This window comes from Nansenia antarctica, assembly GCF_963989245.1.
Source record: "Nansenia antarctica genome assembly, chromosome: 4".
Taxonomy (NCBI): Eukaryota; Metazoa; Chordata; class Actinopteri; order Argentiniformes; family Microstomatidae; genus Nansenia; species Nansenia antarctica.
Genome location: NC_137689.1, coordinates 1404876 through 1432307, shown reverse-complemented (window position 1 = coordinate 1432307; position 27432 = coordinate 1404876). Strand labels below are relative to the sequence as shown.

Here is a 27432-nt window from a genome sequence, read left to right as displayed (position 1 = left end):
TTAGAATTATAAGGTTCTATCTCCATTTTTGTCAAAATTGAGTTTTTTCTTTACATAATCTGATCCATTAGGTTTATTAATGGCTGTGTGGTGTTCTTTTTTAAAATGTTGACATTTTTTTGTTAGTAATTAATAAAACACAAAGGTTCCATCTCACAAAACATAATGGAATGTAAAAACTTTGACGCTCAATATCTCTGAACTGCCCTAAACGGAGATAGAACCTTATCATTCTAAACGGAGATAGAACCTTATCATTCTAAACGGAGATAGAACCTTATAATTCTAACCAGAGATAGAACCTTATCTTTCTAAACAGAGATAGAACCTTATCATTCTAAACAGAGATAGAACCTTATCATTCTAAACGGAGATAGAACCTTATCATTCTAAACGGAGATAGAACCTTCTCATTCTAAACGGAGATAGAACCTTATCATTCTAAACGGAGATAGAACCTTATCATTCTAAACGGAGATAGAACCTTATCATTCTAAGCTCACAATGTAGTGTAATGTGACTAGTGCACTTCAACATGTAGTGTAGTGTACTGTACCAGTCCTTTCATGTCATACTCCACTTCGACAGCAGGGACCAGAAATTGACCTTGACCAGAAATGATACTAATTAGCTAATGCTAATACCCAAGATTTTCTTCAATGCATATTTCAAACACAGCGTCTGTCTGGTCTGCGGTGTTTAACACAGACTCGAGCATATGGCGACGATTAGTCAGGTAAAGAGATGCTTAAACTTTGGAGAGGGAGAGAGCGGTATTTGGGTGAGATCTAGACAGAAATCTCTGTTCTTAAATTTGCATTAATAAAAATCATCTTCCCACAGCTCCTGTCTTCCCGAGACTCACTTATGAAGATTATTCAATATAACCCGCTGAATAACATCCTTCAACTGACTCATCTCAGTCAACTCAGATATGACCCCATCCTCATTAAACTGTCCAGAGGCCAACAGTATCTCTCCTAGAGGACACCAGAGGGGTTAGTGAACCAGTGAACCAGCAGCCCAGCCCAGCACCCCTGCCAGTCCCCCAGGGAAACCCCAGCTGTGTGATAAACTGGCCTGTGGCGGAGCACAGGAACATAAATCGTCACAGGAAGCGTCGGTGTGTGATATCGACTCTCTAGGAGGACAACAACACGCACGGCCCCTGATTGGCTGAGGTCGCTAACGGAGCCGGAGGAGAGGGCAGAGGGGCCGCAACACCCAGGCAGCCCAGAAACCTAAACCCCAACCCCAAATGAAAGAGATACATTTTCACCTCTTTCCCTTTGATCAATAGTAGGCGTCTCGTTAGCCAGACAGAGAGGGGGAAGGGGGGGGGGGGTGAGGAAACACACCTACATGGCACACACACACACACACACACACACACCCCCCCCCCCCCCCCCCGGACCCTCTGGACCATGGTGGCACCGGCTCAAGCGTCTCAAAATAGCCGCTTAAAAAAGACACGGCAATAAAATAATTGTTCTTTCAACTCCCACTTCCTCCTCCTCCTTCAGAGTTGCCACAACCCGGGCCAGGAGGGAGCTGACATAATGGACCTTGCACAACTGTTGCCTCTAATAACCAGGGGAAACGGGGGGGGGGGGGGGGTACAGAGGGGGGACGTGGTGCTGTGACACGTGCCACTGACAACTCTTCCCTTTTCGCTTCCTCCTTTGGGATATTGCACAAGTGTTTGCGGGCAGCGGGACTTTGGTGTTTCAAAAGAAGAAGAAGAAGAAGGACCGTTTGTTTATGGTGGCGAGGGAGAGAGGGAGGCCTGCTGCTCACGCATGTCTAGGGGGGGCGGGGGGGGGGGGGGGGCAGGGGTGGGGGGTGATGTGGTGGGAGGGGGGTGAGGGGGGCAGGGGTGGGGGGGTGATGTGCTGGGGGGGGGGGGGGGGTGAGGGGGGCAGGGGGGGGTGATGTGGTGGTGGGGGGGTGAGGGGGGCAGATGTACTGAGCCACAGAAACACAGAGCTCAGCCTCCGCTGTGATCACATGACCTCGCCGCCATTCAACAGCCCTTCTCATCAGACTGAGGAGATATGCAGTCTGTTCCTTTTATGAACAGAGAGAGAGAGAGACGGGGAGAGAGAGAGGCTGAGAGAGAGAGAGAGAGAGACGGGGAGAGAGGGGGAGAGAGAGACCGAGAGGGAGAGAGAGAGACCGAGAGAGAGAGGCTGAGAGAGAGAGAAGAGAGAGAGAGGCTGAGAGAGAGAGGCCGAGACAGAGAGAGAGGCCGAGACAGAGAGAGAGAGAGAGAGAGAGAGAGAGAGAGAGAGAGACAGAGAGGCCGAGACAGAGAGAGAGAGACAGAGAGAGACAGAGAGAGACAGAGAGAGAGAGAGGCCGAGACAGAGAGAGAGAGACAGAGAGAGACAGAGACAGAGAGAGAGAGAGAGAGAGAGAGAGAGAGAGAGAGAGAAAGACAGAGACAGAGAGAGAGAGAGAGAGACAGAGAGAGAGAGAGAGAGAGAGAGACAGAGAGAGAGAGAGAGACAGAGAGAGAGAGACAGAGAGAGAGAGAGACAGAGAGACAGAGAGAGAGAGAGAGAGAGAGAGAGACAGAGAGAGAGAGACAGAGAGAGACAGAGAGAGACAGAGAGAGAGAGAGAGAGAGAGAGAGACAGAGAAACAGAGAGAGAGAGAGAGCACAAAAAAAGAATCCTCCAGCAGACAAACACAGCAGCAGCACCAACAACAACAGCGCCTGGCTGCTGGGCTCACCCTCCACACACACACACACACACACACACACACACACACCCTCCACACACGCGTTACGTAAGACACAGTACACTCAGTACCCAAAAAAACAGCACAAAATCCATAAAAAAAGACACACAGAGTGCCGTCAGAACAATGAGTACAGACACCACGCTCTCCTTCTCTTTTCCTCCCCTCCCTCCCTCCCTCCCTCTCCTCCCCTCCCTCTCCTCCCTCCCTCCCTCCCTCCCTCCCTCCCTTCAGCGGTAACGAGCTGTGCTGTACAGTTTTATTTACACTACCCTCTTATCAGCCTCAGAACAGCGCAGAGCTGCCAGAGAGGACAGGCCTGCGTGTGTGTGTGTGTGTGTGTGTGTGTGTGTGAGGACTGCGTGTTCCCTCAGAGATCGGCACCGCGGGCGGAGAGACGCTTTCTCTTTTTTATCAACCAAGACTAAAACCCTCCTGCTGCACAGCCTGGGCTCCTCTCATAACACACACACACATGACACACACACACACACGATACACACACACACACACACACACACACAGACATGACACACACACACACACGATACACAGGCGCGCACGCGCACACACACAGGCATGCAGACAGGCACGCACACACACACACACACACACACAGGCCCGCGCACACACACACACACACACACATAGTCATTATTAGTCATTATTATGACTATTATTAGTAGTAGTATTATTGTATAACAGACACATAATATGGTATGATACACACACACACACAGACAGGCACTGGCAAGCCTGCAGGCAGACTAACTGTGACTGTGTGTATGTGTGTGCGTGTGCGTTATTTTATATATATAACCTGTGTTTCTGGTGCTAGTCCTGACAGAGAGACAGAGCTGGTTAGCTAGTCCTGACAGAGAGACACAGCGCTGGTTAGCTGGTTAGCTGGTCCTGACAGAGAGACACAGCGCTGGTTAGCTGGTCCTGACAGAGAGACACAGCGCTGGTTAGCTGGTTAGCTGGTCCTGACAGAGAGACACAGCGCTGGTTAGCTAGTCCTGACAGAGAGACACAGCGCTGGTTAGCTGGTTAGCTAGTCCTGACAGAGAGACACAGCGCTGGTTAGCTAGTCCTGACAGAGAGACACAGCGCTGGTTAGCTAGTCCTGACAGAGAGACACAGCGCTGGTTAGCTAGTCCTGACAGAGAGACACAGCGCTGGTTAGCTGGTCCTGACAGAGAGACACAGCGCTGGTTAGCTGGTCCTGACAGAGAGACACAGCGCTGGTTAGCTAGTCCTGACAGAGAGACAAAGCGCTGGTTAGCTGGTGATGTTGTTATCAACAGGGAAGAAAGGAAATAAAGAACAGCAGATAAAGACAGAATATTCGGGGCACATTTGACAGCTTTATGGTCTGCTGCTCAGCGCGGGGCTGTCTGGGGAGCAGGAAATCAGACAAATATTGACTTGCCACACACACACACACACACACACACACACACGACACACAACCACACACACAGAGAGAGAGACACACACACAGAGAGAGAGAGACACACACGACACACACACACACACAGAAAGAGAGACACACACACACACACACACACACGCACCCACACCCACACCCACACCCACACACGCACACACACACACACACGCACACACACTCAAAATGGCGCTGCAGTACAATCCGTCACCCTTGTTTTCCTGCTGCTCATCTCTTAATCCATTCTGCTGCAAACCAATTTGTTGTCCAGTAGGTCACAGACACGATTTTTTCTCTTTTTTTCTTCCTCTCTCTCTCCCTCTCTTTTTCTCCTCTTTCCTCCCTTGTACAATGAAGCCATTTCACTGCTCTTGCCCTGGGGAGACCGGGGGCATCTCAGTCCACAACACCCCCCCACCTCCCTCCCTCCCTCCTCCCTCCATCCCAGGCTTGACGTCAGACAGCCTTGTGTAGTCGCTAGCCTCGGCCTTGTCTCTGCGTTCTGAAGGCTAGCATGAGAGAGCATGAGCAGAAACACACACTAATGCACACGCACACGCACACGCGCACACACACTACGCTCCATCCTCAACCAGAGCCAAAACATCCTCCGTCTCAAACAGAGCCCTGTGATATCTATCTATGTCTACCGCCACTACGAGGGGAAACATCTACCTCAGCCCCCTCTCCCCCCGTACCCCAGAGGTGAAAGGTCCCATGTGTTTTCAGATGTTCCTGCACTCCCTTGTTTCTTCTGGGGGGGGGGGGGGGGGGGGGGGGGGGTTCGTCTAGTTGGGGGGGGTTAGGGGGGTGTTTCTAAGCTATGACAGGTCGGCGTGCCCCCCCTCCGCCCCCCCGCCCCCCCCCGAGCCTCGGCTCTCCTGGACACAAAGGGCCTCTTAACTCTTCAAGGTGCAGCAGGAGGAAGCGGGAGCTGGCGCTGTGAGGAACCTGGCCGAGCCTGGCCTGGTGTGAACTGGCAGGAAATGAGGAGGAGGATGGGTAGAGACCTCCTGAGGTCCTTTCCCTGCACCCCCCCTTTCCCTGCACCCCCCCTTTCCCTGCACCCCCCCTTTCCCTGCACCCCCCCTTTCCCTGCACCCCCCCTTTCCCTGCACCCCCCCCCCACCTCCAACACCGCCGTGGGCCATAACTCACGGGGGCCGGTAGGGCCTGGTATTAATAGCTACTGGACACTCTCCACTACGGGGGACCCCTGCCAAAATGTGGAGGTCCAAATTAAGAAACGGCCGTGGCAGTTTTATAGCGTTTTACAAAATGGCCGATGGCTGATACCCAGAGGAGAGAAAGCCCCATCCGTGCCGTAGTACCGTAGTAGTAGTACACACTGGCAACGATGCGTCTGGCTCTATCAAACTATCTCCAGTAAAGAGAGAGTCACACCATTTCACCTTTGACCCCTAACGAGGCCGTGGAATGTTACCCCAGACATCACCGCTTCTTTTGATCTGCCGGGAGCTGATCGATAACTAGTGGAGTGATAAGATAGCCTAGCGACTTTCTCTTCTTCTTCTATCTTCCATTTAACTGTTAGACTAAAAACCTGAGAGTCTGACCATGTGGTGAACCCTCACCCCCGCCTCGACCACCGCAGACCACAGCAAGAGCCTGCTGGATACAGCAATTGACATCCCTTTTACAGTGCAGTAAATGCCTTTATGGCCAGGGAGAAAGGGATGGGAGGTTGTGGAAGGGAGGGAGGGAGGGAGGGAGGGAAGGAAGGAGGGAGGTCGGTGGTTTCGGTTGTCATTTACTTGTTTTATATTCGGCCTGGAGGGAAGAAACATGTGACTGTGTGAAGCACAGGGTTCCACAAACACATTTGAAATGCAGAAGCATTCGGACAGAACCAGTCAGAAAGAAGTAAGCGGCAAAGTGGAAAAGAGTCTCAAACCGCTGAGAATCAATCACTGACAAGACACTGAGGACAGACAGCCCCCGGTGTTGTAACGTAACGACAGACTAACACCTGGGGTCATAACAGAGGCGTACGCAGGGCTGCTACCACCAGGTTCCCGTTGGCGTGAGAGAGAGTGATTTCAAAAGCATTGAAATGCTCCAGACACCAGGTCCTGACGAAGGCACACCCTCACAGAATCACAATGACTCTCTCCCTCTCTCTCCTCCTCCCTGTACAGTCAAACAAAATGGCCACAGGGATGGAAAGGTGAAACCGGTGGCAATGCCTGCTGCTTGCATGTCTCTTTCTCCCTCTCTCTCTCTCTCTCCCTCCCTCTCTCTCTCTCCCCCTCCCTCTCTCCCTCTCCCTCCCTCTCCCTCTCTCTCTATCCCCTCTCTCTCTTCCCCCCCCTCACTCTCTCTCTCTCTCTCTCTCTCCCAGGTCAATAACCTGTTTTAGCATTTAGGGCCCATTATTTCCTGCTTTCAAGTCACACGTTGTCAAAGCCACTCCTTGGTTTATTAAGGCTAGTCAGAGGGCCTGGTGGGGGGGGGCTGGAGGGAGGGAGGGGGGTCTGGGCTAAAGGGGGTAACAGCAAGCAACACAATGACCTCCGGGACAGTAAATGTGACACAGGAAAAAAAGGAGGGAAACAGTTTGGGAGGGAAGCCTTAGATATCCTCTAATGACTCTGGAATGATATGACACAGTAATGATGAAAATGATCAACTGTCAGTTAGTTTTTTGAGGGGAGACTTGGAAACTATATTGTCGTTCAGTCATGAATCTGAAAGGTTTTATTAATCCAGACTGAACAGATTATCCAGAGGAAACTATATTGTAGTTCAGTCATGAATCTGAAAGGTTTTATTAATCCAGACTGAATAGATTATCCAGAAGAAGACAACAAGAACAGTTTGTGAAATGTGTGTACGGGTAGATGTGTGTCCCGCCAGGCCAGCGTCTCGGCCGGCCAACAGAAACAACGTCAGATACGCCAAGAGGAGAGATAATAGGAAGTCCAAAAAGCCAAACAACAGGAAATGCTGAAAACACGCAGCGTTTAACTGCACTCAGGTGCACAGATTTACATACTTGTTTATTTCGTTCAGATCCAAAAATGATTTTTTTTCACCCAGTTAGCCAAACTGCCGCGTATAAAAGATAATTACAGAACAACTTCAAACGGGAAGCGAAAATCAATTATACGAATTCCACACGTAGAAGTATTTAGTGGAATACTTCACCTTAAAAAGTCTAAAAAAACACAAAAAAACAGCCTTTTGGCTAACGGATCTGCCAAATGACACAAAAGGAGGTTAGCTCTTTTCCATTAAGTCATTTGTTTTTCTGAGTGGGGGTGTCAGAGCCATAATCTTTCCTTCGAAGATCGAAAAAAAGGAGGAATAGGGAATGAGAGAGACAGAGAAAGAGACAGGGAGAGAGAGAGAGAGAGAGAGATATGGAAGAGAGGGGGAAAAAAGAAAGTCACATCCATAAACCTCCTTTCTTTACAAAAGTGGACAGCGTAACGGGCAGTTAACTTCCTCACTAAAACTTTTTACAACGGCGTGACACACATTCCTGATCTGCTGCCCTGTTCCTCTCTGGAGCTCCCAGTCACCTTACAGTACAGACCCCAGATATAGGTCTAGGCAGGGCTATGACAGACAGCCTTTACAGTACAGACCTCAGATATAGGGCTAGACAGGGCTATGACAGCCTTTACAGTACAGACCAGATATAGGTCTAGGCAGGGCTATGACAGACAGCCTTTACAGTACAGACCTCAGATATAGGTCTAGGCAGGGCTATGACAGACAGCCTTTACAGTACAGACCTCAGATATAGGGCTAGGCAGGGCTATGACAGCCCTTACAGTACAGACCCCAGATATAGGCAGGGCTATGACAGACAGTCTGTACAGTACAGACCCCAGGTCAGATATCGTGACGTTAGAATTATAAGGTTCTATCTCCATTTTTGTCAAATTGAGTTTTTTACACAATCTGATCCATTAGGTGTTTATTAATGCCTGTGTGGTGTTATTTTTAGGTTCCATCTCACAGAACATAATGGAATGTAAAAACGTTGACGCTCAATATCTCTGAACTACCCTAAACGGAGATAGAACCTTATCATTCTAAACGGAGATAGAACCTTATCATTCTAAACGGAGATAGAACCTTATCATTCTAAACGGAGATAGAACCTTATCATTCTAAAGGGAGATAGAACCTTATCATCCTAAACGGAGATAGAACCTTATCATTCTAAGCTCACGATATAGGCAGGGCTATGACAGCCTGTACAGTACAGACCCCAGGTCAGATATAGTCACACAGCTGAGCTATGACAGCCTGTACAGTACAGACCCCAGGTCAGATATAGTCACACAGCTGAGCTATGACAGCCGTTGGCTGGGAGCCAAAGAAAGCTAAGAATCAGCTGAGAAGAAATAGGCCAAACACTGTACACGGTTCAGCGGGTTCAGAGGCGGTGAGAGAGAGTCTAGCTCAGTAGTACGGTAGTCTAGCTCATCTCTCTGTACATGCAGACACCTGGAGGGATGATGATAGTAGCTCCATTGACTGACTGTGCTGCTGCTGGGGGACTTAAAAAGGCAAAAGTGACTAGACTAGACGACGTGGCTCATCAACTTAACATAAACCAGGCCGGTCTCTCCTCCTGTGAGCGAGAGAGAGAGAGAGAGCCTGTTCACTCCCCCAGAGAAAGTAAGTCTCTCTAGTCTCCCTCCTGACCACAGACATTAGTATTCCGGGGCCACTTTACTTGTTTGCAACAGTTATAACACAATATCCACCACGCTCTGCCTTTATGCCTCACCTCCCTGAGGAATTAGCAGCATAAAAGCAAGCCCTGTGTGTCCTGCTACTTCCAGATGGCTTTGGGAGTGCTTTTATCTCTCTTTTTCTCTCTCTCTCTCTCTCTTTCACTTTCTCTCTCTCTTTCCCTCTTCTTTTTTTTTCTCTAGATGAAAGACCCGCCGGCAGATCTTTGCTTAGCTGGGTTCATTTCTCTCTTCATCCGAAAATATAAAAGTTTCAAAGAGCGTTTCACCAGGGAGCCTCTTCCATAAATGGGATTCATACGCTTTCTAATCTGTGCTGAGAAATTGATCTAAAAGTTTCCCAGCGCTATCGGGCCAACTTACATAATGCAATAAAAGACCTTCCCTGAGAGAATATTTACTTTTATTGCCATTTTACGTGGCAGACAAATCATGTTTTTATTTTTTTGGTATCTTGGTTTGCATTGTGGTGCAACTAGACTAAATCTATTTCCGTCACAAAATGACCCACAAATATTTAATCAGATAGAAAAACAGATTGCTGCAAATCGTGCCTCATGTCATTGCCATGATACAGTACAGAGGAACTGTCATTCATAAGACATTACGGCAGGCGAGACAGTGAATCCAATTCACAAATTATAAGTATTTAAATTTAGTGATCCTACAACTGTTGTTTGTTATATTGAGTGTTGCTCTTCAACACTTACATTTCATAATATGAAACCCCCCCAAAAAGAAATTAATCTTTTTGGTTATTTCCACGACTTAATAATAATAATAATAATAATAATACATTTTATTTGAATGGCGCCTTTCAGAACACCCAAGGACACACACACCTCACAGGGCAAAATACAGTAAAATTAAATACAGTCAGGTTAAAAACCAGTGGAGGCGAGCAGGCGACCAGGTGTCAAACACAGAAAGAAAAGAAACCATTGAGAATTGCAGACGTGCGTCTCTTTTCACCAGACCGTGCCTCACTTATACCACCGGGTCATGAACATGATGTGCATATTAGAGAGCTTTCTCCTTACAGTACAGTAACAGTAATGCTCACACAACACGACTGTTGTTATTGTAATGAGCGAGGGCCAGTAAGTAAAGAAGAATGCAGAAAATGATGAATAATGGAAGAGTGGCGAGGACCTGACACAGAAATACCAACGGCAACACAAAGCCTCGTCTTCTGGATCGCTGAGTCAAGTTCCTGAGAGCCCACGAGTGCATGAGTGCGTGTGACACTACTGTGTAACTGTGTAACTGCCACAGTCAGACACAACGCCGGCACCAGCAGACAACACATACCTCCCCTAATTTGAGAAATGGTGACAGATGACACCGATAATCTAATAGCCACACTGAAATGTACGACACGTCATTAGGTCATTAGGACGACAATGTCATGTTCTTCTTCTACGACCACTGAGAGAGACACATTTTGACGAGCGTTGCTCTCTCTTTCTCTCTCTCTCTCCCCCTCCCTCCCTCCCTCCCTCCCTATCCTCCATCCTATTTGGAGGCTTCTGATGTGGAGGAAGTCAGGATTGGTTCTTCACACATTCTAGATCCTTCTGCAGCTAACGGTCCATTCGTGTCCGGTATATATTTATGTTTTACTTTATTTTATTTTTATTTAACCTTTATTTAACCAGGTAGATCAATTGAGAACCGGATTCTCAAAAGGTAGTTTATTCACTGTGTCTATGGAAGGACATTCTGAACAAGACTAGACTGTATGATAAGTGAATGTAGGAATAACTGTATGAAAGGCATTTATAGTTGCTGTGTCTAACTATGTTGGAATCTGTGTGCGTTTCCACTTAAGAGGACAGACAACAGTACAGTGTGTGTGTGTGTGTGTGTGTGTGTGTGTGTGTGTGTGTGTGTCCTCAGACAGGGTTTACAGATATAAGATTCAGGGTTGAACTGGTGAAAGGAAATGTGAACTGCCATTGTTCATACGCAGTTACACAATGTACGCACACGCACACACACACACACACACACACAACATCTCCCAGCCAAGTGTCCCACCAGCTCATCACGGCGCGTGTGAGTGTGTGTGTGTGTGTGTGTGTGTGTGTATGTTTTGCAGCTTCCTGGCGATGAAAGGCCGTCTGACAACAACACAAATCCATACTGGCCATGGGCTCCTCTCCAATCTATTTTCTGCTCAGCTGGTTTTAAATGAAGTTATTATGACTCATTAAAATGCCCGCGAGCATGTGGAAGTCGGCCAATTACGATTTAAATTTAGCCTCTCTCACAACCAACCCCCCTCCCCTCCCCTCCCCTCCCCTCCCCTCTTCCCCCCCACAACTACACTTCTCTGGTCTCTCTCTCTCTCTCAGCTTTCTTCCGTCTCCTGGCCTGTTTCAACACCACACGGCTGCTTCTCCACCACAGCAGCTGCTATCAATTCCTTGATCTTTGAACACAAACAGACCCGATATACAAACAAACCATCATCTCTACCCAGAAATTAGAACCGTACCAGAGAGGACAAACGCATACAGAGACTCCAGACAAGCCCTGACGCTGCCTTGTTTAGGGTTAGTTAGACAAATGTTATCGTAAAATGTATTTATTTACAGTAACATACATACTTCACATTAAATAGTAATTAATTACAATGGATCTGAAGCATAGTTTATATCATATATATATATATATATTGTGCAATATGACAACCCTAGTCGTCTATCTGTACAGTATAGTACAGTGGATAGTGTACATAGCCTTTATTTATGTAAACCAGCTCCTTCCCTTCTTGTGATTTTTTTTTAAAAGTGTTTTTTTTTTTCCTTTCCTAACACCAGGGGAGCCACCCCTCCTAAATTTCGTTGTTTGGTACCTGTACTGTAGCAATGACAATAAAGTCCATTCATTCATTCATTCATATATATCCTGTCTGACATGCATTGATATAAACTATGCTTCAGATCCATTGTAATTAATTACTATTTAATGTGAAGTATGTATGTTACTGTAAATAAATACAAATACATTTTATATACATATATGGTTATATATGTATATACATATATAAATATATATATAAAAAGAAAATACATATATGTATATAAATATATATATATATATATATAAAAAGAAAATACATATATGTATATAAATATATATATATGTTCGATAGATAAAAAGCAAGGTATCGCTAGTTTGAGCTAGCTACCGCCTGTGTTAGCTACCGCCTGTGTTAGCTCTTCACATCCATCACTTGTGTTTACTAACATGCAGTTCAGCTTGGACACGCCTCCATCTTGGACATCGTAGGATGTTTATATCATTCAGACTGCTGACTTCCTGGTCCAATAAAAGCCTATTTTTTCTTGCTTATTTTTCCGACAAACATTTCCTATTATGTGGCGGCCATTTAGGGGATGTGGGGTGTGTTCTGCCACTTGTCTCAACCATGAAACAATAAAGAGCGTAACCACTTCAGAATGTGAGTATGCGATGGTCAGTGTCTTCTCTGTCTTGGTGAGCTTCCCAGGGCTGCTGGGACATGGAGTCTCTGTCTGTCTCTGTCTGTCTCTGTCCCACTGCAGACTGAAGACCCGTCTCTCTAGGCTACACCTGGGCTCTCCCTCCACAGCCCTCTCCACCATCTAACACCCGACTACACCACCCATAACACCCTACATTACCATCCATAACACCCTACATTACCATCCATAACACCCTACATTACCATCCATAACACCCTACATTACCACCCATAACACCCTACATTACCACCCATAACACCATACATTACCAACCATAACACCCTACATTACCAACCATAACACCCTACATTACCAACCATAACACCCTACATTACCACCCATAACACCCTACATTACCATCCATAACACCCTACATTACCACCCATAACACCCTACATTACCCCCCATAACACCCTACATTACCACTCCATAACACCCTACATTACCACTCCATAACACCCTACATTACCACCCCATAACACCCTACATTACCAGCCATAACACCCTACATTACCATCCATAACACCCTACATTACCACCCCATAACACCCTACATTACCACCCCATAACACCCTACATTACCATCCATAACACCCTACATTAACACCCCATAACACCCTACATTACCACCCATAACACCCTACATTACCACCCCATAACACCCTACATTACCACCCCATAACACCCTACATTACCATCCATAACACCCTACATTAACACCCCATAACACCCTACATTACCACCCATAACACCCTACATTACCATCCTACATTACCACCCATAACACCCTACATTACCATCCATAACACCCTACATTAACACCCCATAACACCCTACATTACCACCCCATAACACCCTACATTACCATCCATAACACCCTACATTACCAGCCATAACACCCTACATTACCACCCCATAACACCCTACATTAACACCCCTAACACCCTACATTACCACCCATAACACCCTACATTACCACCCATAACACCCTACATTACCACCCCATAACACCCTACATTACCACCCCATAACACCCTACATTAACACCCATAACACCCTACATTACCACCCATAACACCCTACATTACCACCCATAACACCCTACATTACCACCCATAACACCCTACATTACCACCCATAACACCCTACATTACCAGCCATAACACCCTACATTAACACCCCTAACACCCTACATTACCACCCCATAACACCCTACATTACCATCCATAACACCCTACATTACCATCCATAACACCCTACATTACCACCCATAACACCCTACATTACCACCCATAACACCCTACATTACCACCCATAACACCCTACATTACCACCCCATAACACCCTACATTACCACCCCATAACACCCTACATGATACCACCCATAACACCCTACATTACCCCCCATAACACCCTACATTACCATCCATAACACCCTACATTACCACCCATAACACCCTATATTACCAACCATAACACCCTACATTACCCCCCATAACACCCTACATTACCATCCATAACACCCTACATTACCACCCATAACACCCTACATTACCACCCATAACACCCTACATTACCACCCATAACACCCTACATTACCACCCCATAACATCCTACATTACCCCCCATAACACCCTACATTACCACCCATAACACCCTACATTACCACCCCATAACACCCTACATTACCACCCATAACACCCTACATTACCACCCATAACACCCTACATTACCACCCCTAACACCCTACATTAACACCCATAACACCCTACATTACCACCCCTAACACCCTACATTAACACCCATAACACCCTACATTACCACCCCTAACACCCTACATTAACACCCATAACACCCTACATTACCACCCATAACACCCTACATTACCCCCCTAACACCCTACATTACCCCCATAACACCCTACATTACCACCCATAACATCCTACAAAAACCTTTTCTTCCCTTCTCTAGCACTATGATTGCAGACAGACCTTGTTCATAACAAAGGTTCCACTTATGATGACTGTTGTAGTCGATTCACTTACTCAGACAAATGTAGGCTACGTGGGATAAAAGCATCTGCAAATAACTTAAATGAATGTAAAATGTAAGTACCCAGCATGCAATGTGTCTGTCTGCCTTAAGGGCCGTGTACAGACACCCTGAGAGAACAGCTAAGGAGAAGGTCCTCCCAGCCTTCAGTGTTGTGGGGAGAAGACCAGCATTTCAATTCAAGCCACCTCCCCATGAGACTCAGCATGATGGACCTAATAAATGTGTTCTCCCGCGTAGAGGAGAGAGAGTGTGTGTGTGTCTGGTCTGTGTGTGTGTGTGTGTGTGTGTTCTGCTATATCACTTGCATTTCCAACAGAACAAATTAATCAGCAGCTTCCTTCAGTGAGCGACATTTCCCACATGCACACACGTGCGCACATGCACCCACCCACACACACACACACACACACACACACACACACACACACACACACACACACACACACACACACACACACAGACACAGACGGAGTTGCTTAGAGGAGAGAAACAATGAAGCAAATCCAAAATGCGCTGGTCTGTCTGTGCTGCGTGCTAGCGAAGGCACACAGTGTACTGTACCAGCCCATAAACCTCACAACAGCCCCAGACACCGCCGCAATCACCGTCCATCAAAACACTTTGTCTCGCGTACGAAAATAAGAGTCGACATCGAGCTGAATACCAAATCAGCCCATTAGAGCACAGGGGCACTCGCTACTTAGCAACCAAAGGGATTTAAAGCTGCAATACCCCGACAACAAAGGGAGAAGATCCAGATCTCTTTACAGACGGAGGAGGGGGGGGGGGGGGGTTACGCTATGGTTTCTAGATTCTCTCTTGGCTCTTTTTGTGTGTGCTGGAAAATTGCTAACAAAAGGTGACAGATAATGGTTACGAGATGACTGGCTGAATATCTCCCATAAATAAACATGCCTGGTCGAGGTAATTTGACGGATTGGTAGTGAGGTTGAAGGCACAGAGAGAGGAGAGAGAGGAGAGAGAGCTGTCATAAGTCGTTGATAATCAATGTGTTGACTTATTTAAGTGGCCTGTGCGTTTGGAGGATGTGCGGCTCGAGGCCACATGTTTCTGCCTCCCAAACACAACAGCCTGTCTTGTTGTTGCTTGTATCTGTGTGCCACTAGACATGCAATTAAACACAACCCATGCATGTGGAGGCTTGCAATAAAGCATGCAAGGTCAAACCTTTTAAAAGACTGAAGTACAACGTAATGATTTAGCATTCAATTAAGCAACAGCAAAAACCAAATCGAATGATTCATAAAACTCGACAAATACTATAACACACACACAGTGTCTCAATCACTCAATTATTTTTAAGGATTACAATTCGAAGAGCTTGAGGTGTTTCAACATCTAAACAGGAACATCCACAGCCTTGACAGAGTCAGAGAGGGCCTGTGGTACACAGCTAACAGCTCTCTCTCTCTCATGTACCGTCTATAACCAAGCCTTGCTCTAATCTAGTCTTTTCCCAGAAGCTCTTCAAGTACGCGAAGGTACATTGAGTCCTCATGAAAGGGCGTAGCGTAGCGAAGGAGGGAACACTACTTGTTTCCAGTGAAGTCACATTGGAGGTGGATGGACTCCTTAAACCAGTTCTCTCCTCTCTCTCTCTCTCTCTCTCTCTCTCTCTCTCTCACTGTCTGTGTGTGTGGGTGTATAAGATGAGATGAGATGGGGGAATAAAAAGAAAATCAAGCCACGAGCGTTTTTTGATGAGCAGAGAAGAGAAGTCGCCGGACAATTACTGGACCATTATGCCGGGGCCCCCAATCATCATCTCTCCCGCCCCGCCCCCCCCCCCCCCCCCCCCCTTTATAATGGAGGCAGATTTATGCCCCACATAATTCAAGTGTTGTTTTAAATAGGGGTTTAATGCACATCAACAGGTCAGGGAAAGTATTCTGGGTTGAAACCACCAGAGAGACGCTAGGGCACGCGGCCAAACAGAAGCTGGGCCGATTTATCCAGGCTGTCTGTCATCCTGTGCTAATGTACTGGAGGGGAGAGGGAGGGAGGGAGGGAGGGAGGGAAGAGGGGGAATGAAGGGAGGGTGGTGGAGGTGGTGGTGGTGGGTGGCTAGGGGGGGGGGGGGGGGCTAGCTAGCTGTGCTGTGGGTGAAAAATGTACATGTAAATCGCTGAGCGATTTGAGTTTTAGGGCCATTTTCGTTTTTTTTTTTTTTTTTACTCAAGCTTTTAATAGAGCTCTTCCTCCAAAACAACCCTCCCCTCCACCCCCCCCCCCCCCCCCCCCTCCCTCTGTGTCCGCTTCGCCTGGGCTGCAAGGCAAGGCTCCCTCTATTTTGGAATATGTGGCTTGGAAGGCAGTCAAGTTTCATTAATTTCTGGTTTGGGTACAGTACAGTATGTTCCTGGACTCACATCTGCTAGCGATCATAAACGTTCTGGAATGCTGGCAGAACATCCAGACCTGCCGGCACAGCCATGATGTCACTGCTCCTAGGGAAGGGGGGGGGGGGGGGGGGGGCTGGCCACACGCCAGGACAGCCTCAACCCTCCACCACCGCTCCCGATCCCTGGCCCGCGCCGCCGAGACGGATGAGGGGAGAGAGAGAGAGAGAGAGAGGGAGAGAGAGGGAGGGAGAGGGGAGAGGGAAAGGGAGGGAGGGAGAGAGAGAGAGAGAGAGAGAGGGAGGGAGGGAGAGAGAGAGAGAGAGAGGGAGGGAGGGAGAGAGAGGGAGAGAGGGAGAAAGGGAGAGGGGGGAGAGAGGGAGGGAGGGAGAGGGAGGTGGAGGGAGGGAGAGAGGGAAGGAGAGAGAGGGAGAGGGAGGGAGGGAGGGAGAGAGAGAGAGAGAGGGAGAGGGGGAGGGAGGGAGAGAGAGAGAGAGAGAGGGAGGGAGAGAGAGAGGGAGAGAGAGAAAAATGCTTTCCTCCTCTCCGGCTTTTCCTTCCTTCCCTTCCCTCCCTCTCTCCCCCTCCTCTTCCACTGCATTCATTTTCCAAATGCCTTGCATTTTTAACTGTCTTAATGCTTTAGCCATTTATACGGGGCTCTCACACACACACACACACACACACACGCCCGCGGAGGGAGGCAGGTGTCGGTCAGGTGCGCGGGGAGTTAGCTAGCAGGTCGTGTGGAGCCTCGGAGCTGTAGGGTAGGAGGGCAACAACTCTGGAGGGGGTTTCTACCTTCCCTGCTTCTAAAACAACCCTGTTATTACACTGTTATTACACTGTTATTACACTGTTATTACCCTGTTATTACACTGTTATTATGGAGACCCAACACAGTACCGTCACTCACTGCATCATGGGAAAACTTTACTGTTGTGTTGGACATAAATCGAGACATAAAGACATAAACCGACAGAGTTGGATCAGATATGGATGTGAGATATGAGACCTCATCACCAGCCTCCCAGCTGACCTCCTGAGGTTGGAGAAAAACGTTTATTGTGTGTGTGTGTGTGTGTGTGTGTGTGTATGCGTGCTGTATGTGTGTATATATATATGTGTGTGTGTGAGGGTCTCAGACAGCTGAGGTAATGAAGTCAAGCGGGTCCAGCCTCTCCGGAGAGCAGCCAGACTTAATCAGGCCGGGGCTTCTGGGCCGCGCGGCCCGCTAATGACCCCGCCCTGGGAGGCTGGGGGGTGTGTGTGTGTGTGTGTGTGTCTGTGTGGGTGTGTGCATGCGTGTGTCTACGGCATGAGTATGTGTACAGTATGTGTATTGTCAAGTGTGTCTCCAAGGTATGAGTGCGTGTGTGTGTATGTGTGGGTGTGTGCATGCATGTCTACGGCATGAGTACGTATGTGTACAGTATGAGTATTGTCAAGTGTGTGTCCAAGGTATGTGTGTGTGTGTGTGTGTCTAAGGCATGTGTGTGTGTACAGTATGTTCATGCTCCTCATGTATGTGAAGCACTTTGAGTTGCCTCAGCTGTATGAAATGTGCTGTACAAATAAGCTTGCCTTGCCTTGCCAAGTGTGTGTCTAAGGTATGTGTGTGTGTGTGCGTGTGCGTTTACTGTATGTATGTCTGTCTCGAGATCATTCAATTCAATCTTCTACAACTTCTGACCTGCTAAGAAAGCCAGAGCTCATAATAGTATGTCTGTGTAAGCTCTAATAACAAGCTGACATCGCCTCCATGTCTGCTGCTACCTCACGGCTTATACAGTAGATTAATCCGGTAGCTCTTCATCCTCATGTATGTTCAGTAAACGGATCATTCACAGTTTCTTAATCTATAAAGATGTCAAGATAAAAAGCGCTCCGCTTTTGATGGCGCAAATATTTTTCCACTCATTGAGCTCTATCGCCCGTGGGAGGAGGGGAGGAGATGAGGAGTAATCTGGTCATAAAGACTCAATCTGCTTTCAAAACAAACTGTGAATCATAAACCTCTTTGTGGGCCAATTCATCCCAACAAGAAGAACTATTCCACAACACAACACGACGTACCACCATCTCCCCAGCCACAGGGTCAACAGCACCTTCTAGAAGGAAAATAAGGAAAAGCCTTCGCTCCCAAACAGCTGAGTCACTGTGGTCCTCCCTCCTACCCTGACTTCCTGCCAGGGCTGCTACCCAGGGCCATGGTGACCTTAACCTGGGGAGAAAACACCAAACACAGACACACTCCCCCCTGTCTCACCCCTAACCCACCACTACCCACAATGCCCCTCATCAGCTTACATACATACAGCTCCACAGAGCTACTAGACGTGTGGATGGATGGAATATCCTTCTCTCCTTCTTCTCCTCTGCTGCGACACAGCTACACGTCACACAATAATACACCCCCCCCCTCCCCCCAAAGAAAAAAGGAAAAAAAATCTCACTCATAACAAACAACAACGTGGAAAAAAAAACTGGCACAAGACTCACTGTACATACTGTACCCTCGCCATGGCAGCTAGCCCAGGCTGGCGCGCTGCCAAGCCCCGATAAAACAAGCAGAGAGAGACAGGCTGCACAGAGTGGAGCAGGGAGGGGGGGGGGGGGGGGAGGGAGGGAGGGAGGGAGGGAGGGGAGGGGGGGGGACGAGGACGACTGAGACGGTACACGAAAGTACACCGAGCATACCGCCGAAAAGCATTCCTACTTCTACCCTTCTACCCACCCCCCCTCCCTCCCTCCCTCCCTCTCTCTCTCTGCCTAGGTGAAGGGTGGTGGGTGGAGGGGTGGTGGTGGTGAGGGGGGGGACGGGGGACGGGGAGGGGGGTTAAGGGACTTGTGAGGTGTCATTTCAGAGACAGATGATACAAATCGAAACATCGTACTAGAGGGATGGAAGGAAGGAAAAAAAAGAAACCTTGAAAGTCTGGTTAGAAAAAAAGAGAGCAAGAAGAAATCAAAGAGTTGTTGCTTCCCGCACTGCCTCCCCCTAACTGTCTCTGTCTGGTAGTTTGTAGCAGCACTTGTCTGCTGCCTTCTACACCCGACCAAAGCACAAATGAGTCAACACTGACGTGCTGCTGCTCAAGAGTACAGGTTGATATTGTGCGTCAACCAACCGACCGAGAAAAAAGTTTTTCGGCTTTCGGAGCGGTTTTCTAAATATACACTTGCCCACATCCTTCACTCACTCTCATTGTTGAGGCCTTTTGTGGTTCTTCCTAGAGTTAAAGTATCTTTAGTATGCGCTGAAGAAGGCAGACGTTTTCCATTTCCTCACAGTGTCAATGTCAATAACACTACAAACAGCATTTTTTCTTTTCGAGAGAGAGAGGGGGGGTTGCCAAGATATTCAAATCAAACATCTTAATCAGACGTCGCAAGGTTGCAATATTTACCCAACTCCCCTCACCTGTTGATAGCGAAGTGACTCAGTAACTATCGGATTGGCAAACAGCTCGGATAATCATTGATCCCGACTATTGCCGGGATCACCTGATGGTCACTTGGTTGAGGGTTTATCTGTTTAAACCTTGTGCCAGATCTGAACCCAACACAACACAGGGTTGAACTGAGGCCAGTTAGCTAGTCTGAAACTGAGGCCTATTAGCTATTAGCTAGTCTGAAACTGAGGCCTATTAGCTAGTCTGAAACTAAGGACTGTTAGCTAGTCTGAAACTAAGGCCTATTAGCCTGTTAGCTAGTCTGAAACTGAGGCCTATAGCTATTAGCTAGTCTGAAACTAAGGCCTGTTAGCTCGTCTCCGAAGCGGTCCACAGCTACTAAAGGTTCCAGCTAGCTAGCGAGCGAGGAGAACCACATAAGGCTCTTTTGAAGTCCTCCTCTCCTCAGGTTCTTTCTTCTCCAGAGCTCTGAGTCTGAGCCGTGGATTACCCTGACTCATTCTTACATCCACGCCGCAATAATTCACCCTCCCGGAGGATCTTCTTGATTACACGCACCCGCCTTTACCGTCGCAGCGGGAGTCGTCTGTGCGCTTACGCCGCGCGGCTAACTCCCCTGCATCTTTGAGAGGCTTTAAGGTCATGGCATTTTGGCTCCGGAGTAACAGGAGCGATACCGAGGGAAGGCTGAGAATCTGCCCGTGGTAGACGACATTTATTGCATCGCTCTTGTATTCATAAATGTCACAGGCGGTCCAATAGAGTCATTGGATTTTATTATTATCATGAATGTGAACATAGCAGTGTTTGTGGGGCTCGGAGCTTGTGTGTGTGTCGCCGGGAGGGTTTCGAAAGGGGGGGGGGTTTGAAAATAAACATCGGATATTTCCTTAAAAGCAAAACCCGTTCTGCATGCTGGGCTGCATAGAGCCAAGCCACCATCTCAGTGTGAGACACCATTCATCTCCACACCGCTGCGTGGTGGGAACGCCGTCTCGGGGACAAATCGAAAACCGCTGTTAAACCCCCCCCTACCACCCTCCTGCTTACTGAGATATTAATTGAGAGATATTAATTTGTTTGTACAGAACTCCCTTCTAACATGACTGTGAACATGATTGTGAGGGAACGCGGAATGACAAAATGACACGACAATTAATTAACAGAGAGAGGAATTAAGACTAATATAACATCTAGTAGTCTTTAGTTAGATATGTCGTCTAGGGGGGGGGGGGGGCTTAACTGGCGTAACCGCGGCGTTCCCGGTTCAATTCCAGTCATGGACATGTCCTGCATGTCATCCCTTCTCTCTCTCTCTCTCTCTCTCTCTCTCTCTCTCTCTCTCTCTCTCTCTCTCTCTCTCTCTCTCTCTCTCTCTCTCTCTCTCTCTCTCTCTCTCTCTCTCTCTCTCTCTCTCTCTCTCTCTCTCTCTCTCTCTCTCTCTCTCTCTCTCTCTCTCTCTCTCTCTCTCTCTCTCTCTCTCTCTCTCTCTCTCTCTCTCTCTCTCTCTCTCTCACCCATTCTTCCTGTCAATCTCTACTGTCTCCATCCTCCTCTCTCTCTCTCTCTCTCTCTCACCCATTCTTCCTGTCAGTCTCTACTGTCTCTATCCTCCTCTCTCTCTCTCTCACCCATCCTTCCTGTCAGATCTCTACTGTCTCTATATAAATATCTGCCCCACTCAGAAAAAAACAACTTAAAAAAACACATATATCTGTCGTCTAGCTGGCCCCCCCACGTCAGACCTGACCAACATGTGGAAGAGGTAAAAGAGGGAAACCTCCACCTCCTCCTCCTCCACCTCCTCCTCCCCCCCACCTCCTCCCCCCTCCCCCACCTCCTCCAGGGAACCCAGGAGTCCCACGGCTTTTAAAGAGTTCCTATAAACTATCTGCACCCCGGGCCAGAGGAGAGGAGCTCGGTTCCCCATTAAAAAAAAGAAAAAATAACTCCAATAAAAAAAGCTGCCCCAACTGTGCTAAGTAGGGCCGGGATCCATGGCCGCCGCGGTGCGAGTGTCAGGTTGGTTGGGATCAATAGCGCCTGTGTGTTGAATTACATGGCTCTTAGAGCCCTAATGTCACGGCCCCAGCCCCGGCCAATGGGCCGACAGCAATACTGGATGTTGATTTAAAAGATACCGTCTGGGGTTAATCGTTATATACAGCTAGCGCTATGAGCTAGCGCTACGGGCTGTTCATCAAAATCATTGAATCATTAAATCAAAGCGGCTCAGGAGGAGAGATATGAGATATGAGCACATCCAGTGTGTGTGTGTGTGTGTGTGTGTGTGTGTGTGTGTGTGTGTAGAGGACATGACTACACAGTGTGTGTGTGTGTGTGTGTGTGTAGAGGACATGACTACACAGTGTGTGTGTGTGTAGAGGACATGACTACACAGTGTGTGTGTGTGTGTGTGTAGAGGACATGACTACACAGTGTGTGTGTGTGTGTGTGTGTGTGTGTGTGTGTGTGTGTGTGTGTGTGTGTAGAGGACATGACTACACAGTGTGTGTGTGTGTGTGTGTGTGTGTGTGTAGAGGACATGACTACACAGTGTGTTGTGTGTGTGTGTGTGTGTGTAGAGGACATGACTACACAGTGTGTGTGTGTGGTGTGTGTGTGTGTGTGTGTGTGTGTGTGTAGAGGACATGACTACACAGTGTGTGTGTGTGTGTGTGTGTGTGTGTAGAGGACATGACTACACAGTGTGTGTGTGTGTAGAGGACATGACTACACAGTGTGTGTGTGTGTGTGTGTGTGTGTGTAGAGGACATGACTACACAGTGTGTGTGTGTGTAGAGGACATGACTACACAGTGTGTGTGTGTAGAGGACAGGACTTCCTGCCTGTTCAACCACCTTGTAGCCCACAAACACACTTAATAATAAAGTGTAGAACGGATCGACAGAAATTAAACTACTATGTTGTGTTTCAGCCGTGTGTCTGACGACCAGAACCGTCCAACTAAGGACCACGGTGGAAACAAGCAGTTCAGCTTTGTGGTGAGAACTGAAATGATGTATGTATGAAACTGCTTCAGATGCATTGATATTTTTGTATTTTAAAATTGTCTAATAAAATCAATCAATCAATCAATCAGTCAGTGATAGAGGTACAGAGTTAGAGTTATAGACGTACCGGAATGCAAAAACAGAAAAAAATGAAACTACAATATGTTGTTTACATTTGCATTTTGGGTGTTTAGCAGACGCCTTATTCCAAAGCGACTTACAATGGATACATTTGACTAAGCAAGTGAATCAAATTGTTAACCTTGTGTCTAGCAGAATGATAGAGGTAGCGGAATGCAAAAAAACAACAGACATACAGGTAGTGGATCTCTGCACAGACAAGTCGTGAGTTTAGAATGATAAGGTTCTATCTCCGTTTAGGGCAGTTCAGAGATATTGAGCGTCAACGTTTTTACATTCCATTATGTTTTGTGAGATGGAACCTTTGTATTTTGTTAATTACCAACTAAAAAATGTCAACATTTAAAAAATAACACCACACAGGCATTAATAAACACCTAATGGATCAGATTATGTAAAAAACAAAATTTTGACCAAAATGGAGACAGAACCTTATAATTCTAACGTCACGAAGGGTTAGGGTTGGGTAAGGGGGTTGGTTCCAGTGGTGTAGTCTAAGGTTGAGGGTTGGTTTCTACCTGAGTGAGACAGCAAGTGCATCCTCAGGCGGAGGCTGTCCAGGAAGCGCTTCCCACACAGCTCACATCCGTAGGTCTTCATGCCGCTGTGCAGCTTCCTGGAGGAGGAGGAGGAGAGAGACACAACGTCAGGAGGAGGAGGAGGAGAGAGACACAACATCAGGAGGAGGAGGAGGAGAGAGACACAACATCAGGAGGAGGAGGAGAGAGACACAACATCAGGAGGAGGAGAGAGACACAACATCAGGAGGAGGAGGAGGAGGAGAGACACAACATCAGGAGGAGGAGAGAGACACAACATCAGGAGGAGGAGGAGAGAGACACAACATCAGGAGGAGGAGGAGAGACACAACATCAGGAGGAGGAGGAGAGAGACACAACATCAGGAGGAGGAGAGAGACACAACATCAGGAGGAGGAGAGAGACACAACATCAGGAGGAGGAGAGAGACACAACATCAGGAGGAGGAGGAGGAGGAGAGATACCCAACATCAGGAGGAGGAGGAGGAGGAGGAGAGCAACAATACAACATCAGCGCCTCGCTCACATCAGAGAAATCAATTTGCTGCTCGCTCACATCCTCACAATCAAAAGGCCGAGCGGTTACGGGTTTTTCTTAAGAGAATGTTATCATTCATAAATCAATACATCAGAGCATAACAATAAACTACCAGCGCAATATTTTTGCAAACCGAGTATCCTTTTTTTCCGCCGTGAAAGCATTAGAGCGCAACTTTATTCCCGCTATAAATCACAGAAACGCTATTCCGCCACGGGCGTTATCACCCCACACATGCGGGCCGGTGGCAGACCTCAAGCTCGCAGGATGGATTAGCCGCTATAAAGGCCCGGCTAGGCTAGGATGATTTACACAGAGAAACACGGGGCAGACAGTTAGCGTCCTGACCTTTTACGAGCAGTGTGAGTTTTTGAGTCCCACTGTTCATATTATATTGGAGCCGTGTTGTAATGGGCTACACACACACACACACACACACTCTCTCTCACACAGCCGCCACCGTGGCTGAGGGGAACCGTGTGGATGGTGTGTGCTGACTGGCAGGTGGCCAGTTGCAGCGATACGTAACGGTGGCCCGAGAAAGAAAGTCCCTCCAAAAAACTCAAAGGGTCAATGTGTAATTGTGACGACAATAAAAGTTGAAATTAATCTGATCTAATCTAATGTAATGTAATGACATGTACAGGGAGACAGGGGGTTGGATACTACTGTATGTGACCTTGACAAGGACAAGGAGACAAACCAGTTATTGAAGTCGAAGGCTTCAGCGAGGCACCTAAACAGACTGACTTACATAGTGCCTTCATCCAAAGCGTTTTACAACGGCCTCTCATTCACCCGTTCACACACACACATTCACACACACATGGCGGCAAGCTACCATGCAAGGCGCCGGCCGGCCCGCTCATTGGGAGCAATTTGGGGTTCAGTGTCTTGCCCTAGGACACTTCGACATGTGGCCAGCCGGGGCTCGAACCGCCGATCTGCCAACCTTACGATCATTAGACGGCGGCTCTACCTCCTGAGACACAGCCGCACCTTGACTAGTGAATCTGTTAGACTCAGACGCAGCCAGCCTTGTTAGGACATAAACAGTTCTAAAGCAGTTAAGGTCACACAGGTTGGCAAACAGCCGCCGTAATGCAGATAGCCTCTCTTAAGCCCCCCGAGAACCTCAAATACTGAGGCTTGAGAAACACACACACACACACACACCTTGGCCCATGCTAGCTTTGAGACACAGTGCATCCTTCAAGGTAGAGATAAGGAGGTCAAGAGAATCACGAGAATGGCTGGATGGTGTACACACACACACACACACACACACACACACACACACACTGACTTCAAACAATGCCTTGGCTAAGAGGAACACACTGATCAATGAGAATGCTAGGTCAGCCTCCCCCTCTCCCCCCTCCACCATAAAACATCCCAAATTCCCTCCTAGCAGGTAAGCCGTTTTATGGTTTTATTGACGTGTCTTTGCTGTCTTGCCTAAGTGGGGCCTTGCAGGAGCGTCTGACCGCTCAAAGACCACTGGCAATTTGTTAAGAGCGGCTAAGCCAAATTTCTTTTTATTAGCATGCTTACAGCATTCGGTAATTGTTACCAGAAAAGTAATTAGCTCATTGTTTGCACGTCTGTGCCAAGCGCATATGTCTCAGAAGGGAAGCGGAGACATATGGCGCCGTTCTTACATTTCTATTTGTGAAACAATAAAACAAAGATACAAAACGAGAGCCAAGAGAGGAGAAAACAAGGTTGAATAAATAAACCCTAACCTCGACGTTAACGTTCCTGTTTTAATCTGCAGGTGAGCGTCGGTTCATTTGGGTTTGGGGCCAATCACAATCACAGCCCTTCAGCTCGATTGTCGCCGTATCAAATCACTTCAACTGAATCGCCCCCGAGTCTCAAATCAAACGACGGGAAATGATAATCTGGGTGCCAGTTCTCAGGAAACAATGCTGTTGATGAGCAGATCTGCTGAACTTCATAAACTGACAAGTGTGATTTATCTAAACCGTCTTAACAAAAGAGGCAGAGAGAGGATGTCTTTCAGGCCCCAAATGACGATTGATTGATGTCATACGCCGGCCCGGATCAGAATTGATTTACAGCCCTTTTGTGTTGTGTTGAACAAGTGCAGCAGAGCCTCGCCTCTGACGACGGTGGGCAGAGTTATGAACAGAGGAAGTCTGCTGTGACTTCAATGAAGATTAATTGATGGAAAATCATTTTGAGGAGGACGGAGCGTTAAGAGAGAGAGAGAGAGAAAGAACACATACGAAAATAAACAAAGGAAAGAGAGGGGAGAGAGAGGAGAGAGGGGGAAACCCCCCCCCCCCCCTCCAGAGAAACTGTAAAAAAAAAAAAAAACTTTTCCCCAAATCCTGATGGCCGTCTTGCAGGATAGGATTTGTGGAGAGACCCCGACAAACAAAAGGAAGAATGAAGCGGCAAAGCCCTTTGGCAAGCTGTAAGTAATTAAAAAGCCCTGTAAACGCCTCCCCAAAATAAAGGGGGCCACTTCAAAAGGCGAGAGAGAGAGAGAGAGAGAGAGGTGGAGAGGGAGAGAGAGAGGTGGAGAGAGAGAGAGAGAGGTGGAGAGGGAGAGAGAGAGGTGGAGAGGGAGAGAGAGAGAGAGAGAGAGAGAGAGAGAGGTGGAGAGGGAGAGAGAGAGAGAGAGGCTGGGAAAAGACCAGGGGGGCTGTGCACCTTGGGGACCCCCATGACTGCTGCACAGAACACCCTGGTCCTACTGTAGAGAACACACAGGGGGGGGCAGTAGAGAACACACAGGGGTAGGGGGGGGGCAATAGAGGGGGGGGGGGGGGGGGTATGGAAGGCCTTTGTGTCCGGCCCTCAGCCTGCTGTTGTCCTGCTCAACAGAACCTGATTAAGGAGAGATGGGACTAACTAAGAGACTGGAGGAGCAGGAGGGCCTGCATACATGAAGGTGTGT

At 47.8% G+C, this 27432-nt stretch overlaps 1 protein-coding gene across 1 annotated transcript in view; it reads right to left on the bottom strand.

Moving 5' to 3' along the window:
- The window catches only part of zbtb16a (zinc finger and BTB domain containing 16a), a gene marked incomplete at both ends in the record, with an annotated part of 106944 nt that overhangs the window by 28742 nt on the left and 50770 nt on the right, over positions 1-27432 (bottom strand). Inside the window, one exon of the mRNA XM_080528058.1 lies at positions 23945-24042. Within this exon, the coding sequence (XP_080384184.1) occupies positions 23945-24042 (98 nt within the window). The remainder of the gene's footprint in view (positions 1-23944; positions 24043-27432) is intronic.